This window comes from Momordica charantia, assembly GCF_013281855.1.
Source record: "Momordica charantia cultivar OHB3-1 chromosome 6 unlocalized genomic scaffold, Mcharantia_2.0 BLBB01000006.1, whole genome shotgun sequence".
Classification (NCBI taxonomy): Eukaryota; Viridiplantae; Streptophyta; class Magnoliopsida; order Cucurbitales; family Cucurbitaceae; genus Momordica; species Momordica charantia.
The window spans coordinates 17,244,527-17,247,650 of NW_028275164.1; the positions used below are offsets into that span (position 1 = coordinate 17,244,527).

General features: G+C 36.3%; 1 protein-coding gene across 1 annotated transcript; it reads right to left on the reverse strand.

The window, feature by feature from the left end:
- Positions 1-799: 799 nt before the first annotated feature.
- LOC111022920 (phosphoenolpyruvate carboxylase kinase 1) lies at positions 800-2,622 on the reverse strand. The gene is made up of 2 exons (XM_088126106.1): positions 1,733-2,622; positions 800-1,445 (listed from the first exon to the last, which is right to left on the reverse strand). The coding sequence occupies exons 1-2, from the start codon at positions 2,511-2,513 to the stop codon at positions 1,396-1,398; spliced, it is 831 nt and encodes a 276-aa protein (XP_087982232.1). The 5' UTR covers positions 2,514-2,622; the 3' UTR covers positions 800-1,395.
- Positions 2,623-3,124: the final 502 nt, after the last annotated feature.

Sequence of the window (3,124 nt, forward strand, 5' to 3'; positions counted from 1 at the left end):
CCTATTTTTATTATCTATAACCTAAAACTTTTAGGATTAAACTACGAGGTCTTACTTTTCGGATATGCCTATTAAATTTATGTGGTTGTACTATTTCGTCCTTATAGATTGAAAAGTTTCAATTAAGCTATTAAACCTTAAAATTTTCACAAGGTACACTTCTATAATTAATTTTGTTACTTTTAACATTTTTGTTACTATATTATTTAAGAACTATGCTTAAAACTAATTTTGTTACTTTTAACATTTTTGTTACTATATTATTTAAGAACTATGCTTAAAACCATCATACAACGTTATTATTACATCATTTGGGTGCCAGTCTAAATAACTATTTGGGTGACAATATAAGTATTAGACAAATTAACCGTTGCAAATTAGACAACGAATTAAAAGTTCAAGAAATTATTAAAAAAATTTTAAGTACAAACTAAATTTACACAACCTTAAAAATTTTTGGACGAAATTTGTAATCTAACTCAAACTAAATTTGTAATTTAACCTATATTAAATACAACATTTTCCAATAAAAAATAAATAGTTCATTTAATCCTAAAAAACCAAACTTTAGTTAAAGACATCTATTATGGTTTTAGGAGGCAGGAAAAATTGATAGTTATTTATAATTTAGAAAAATTGAAGAAATCTATTCTCTCTCTTTTAGTTTTTTAATAGTGATTGGCATGATCTGAATAACTGATAAGTCCTTTAATAGGTCATAAGTATTTGGAGAAAAAAAAAAGAAGAAAAGTCAAAGACATATGAAAAGAAAGATTTTGAGTCAGATTCCAGAAGCAAATTTTACACAAACATTCACTTTATATTGCCAGCATTTTGCATTCACGTCACATCACATTACAAACTTGAAATTGAAAAAAAGAAAAAAAAAACTAGTAATTAGAATACCATTTCTCTTCTTCCTCTCTCTCTTTCTTCTCTCTCCTTTTTCTATTTTCTTTTTCTTTTTTCTGGGATTTTCTCACTTCCCAAACACTTTATACAACAAAAAGAAAATTTTTGGGAGGGAAAAAAAAGGATTCCCTGATTCCACTTCAACCTAACAAAGGAAAAAAAAGCCTCAAATTCTTCCAAAGCATTTAAGAAACCAAAAAAAGAAAGAAGATATCGACAGCACAGTTCTCAACTGTTATCTCTCTCTAGAACTTGGGTGGAATTAGAAAACTGAGCTGTGGAGCAGCCATTAATGGAGTCCGAAGCTGAAGGTTGAGGTCTCTTATTCACAAGGTGGGAAGCAGGGGAGTATGTACCGAGTCTGGAATGCAAAACTGGTTTCTGGATGATGCTTTTAAACTGCATCCTCATTTTTTTTTTCTTTTTTTCTCTCTGTTTTTTTTTTTTGGTTCTGTTTTTGTTTTTGTTTTGAGTCTAAAAGGTTTACTCCACTGAAGCTGTTTCTTCTCCTCCACTCAAAATCCATGGATGTCCTGAACAGAAACAACCAAATTTCACCTGTTTAGAGAAGACTTTCTATGCTAATTTCATAATTTTCTCAGAAGCCAAACAAGTAATTACGAAAGAAAAACAGCCCAAATCTCAGAAATCAAGTCCAATTTCCCAAATCGGCTGTGAATTTACATTGGGATTCTTCTGATAACTCAAGATTTGAAAACAAACGAAGCAGAATAGTATGGAATCAGAAACGAAAATTAACAGTTCAGAGATCACAAAAGAATCAGATCAGAGAGAAACCAAATTGATTGGATGTACTTACTGAGTGCTTGTTCTGCCGAGAATCTTCTAGAAGCATCTCGACAAATCATCTTTCTCATCAGATCTTTAGCGGCCGAAGAAACCGACCTGAAAACCCTACTCGGAAATCTGAGATTCCCTCGAAGAACGGCCTCGAAGACCTCCACCGCCGAATCGCCGTAGAACGGAGGGAATCCGGCCAACATCGTGTACAGAATCACGCCGGCGCTCCACACGTCCACCTTCTGACCGTACTCGGATCCTCGCAAAACCTCCGGCGCCACATAATACGGCGTTCCGACGACGCCGAACATAAATCCGTCCTTGGCGCACCACTCGGCCGATCCGAAATCGATGAGTTTCAAATTGTTCCTGAAATCGAACAGCACGTTGTCCGGCTTAACATCCCGATGAACGACGCCGTGGGAATGGCAGTGGCTGATCGCTCCGAGGAGCTGCTTGATGACGACGGCGGCTTCGGATTCGGAGAACGGCCGGCTGAGGATCCGATCGTAGAGCGAGACGGAGTCGCAGAGCTCGGAAATGAGGCAGAGGAAATCGTCACTCTCAAGAACATCAACCAATTGCAGAATATTGGGGTGGGGAGGGAGAAGCGCCATGATTTTGGGCTCGTTCTGGAGACATTCTCGATCGGTTTCGTCGATCAAATCGTTCTTGTTGATGGTCTTGCAGGCGTAGAAGTTGTTGGAAACGGGGCAAAAACAGCGAGTGATGATTCCGAATCGTCCTCTGCCGATCTCCTGGAGGATCTGGTACTGGCTGTTCACAATCATCTCTCCCATTCTTCGATCTTACTCCTGCTTTCCTTATGTGGGTGTAGTGGGGAATTTGGGATTCGGATTTTCTCTCTCTACAAGTTCTTGATTTTCTCTCTCTCTCGCAGTGTTTGGGGGATTTTTATAGAGCAGGGAGTGGAGTCTGTGGGGAATGGAATCGTTGGTTGGAATATTCTTTTCTGTGGGGATCGTTTTGGGGTTTATTCTCAAACTCCAATCTTCATGTTCATCAATTCAAATCAACGGCTCTGATTTGCTAGTTTTTTGGGCTTTAAATTTCTAGGCTAAACTTTCCTTCTTTATTAATATTATTTTACTTTTTTGAAACAGGATTTGTTGTTTTACTCTATGATTCTTATTCTCAATAAATTACCAATTAAACGTTATCTTTCATATTTATTTATTTTTTTTTGTAGTGGGAGTTGAAATTATAACATTCCATCTTTTGTTCAGTACAACAAAGTGGGGATACGAGTATTGAACTTCCAACCTTGAAATAAAGAGTACATACCAATTATCGAGCTATGTCCATGTTGGCCATTATTTTATTTTAGTTAGTTTTTGTTTAATGGCCTACTTTATGAGCATTTTTATTTTTATTTTTTATTAGAAAAATA

Bases quoted from the DNA above. Each gene is read 5' to 3' on its own strand.
- LOC111022920 (XM_088126106.1), bottom strand. From the start codon at position 2,513: ATGGGAGAGATGATTGTGAACAGCCAGTACCAGATCCTCCAGGAGATC. The intron at 1,446-1,732 runs GTAAGTACATCC...GTTTCTGTTCAG, and splicing joins CTCGGCAGAACAAGCACTCA to GACATCCATGGATTTTGAGT.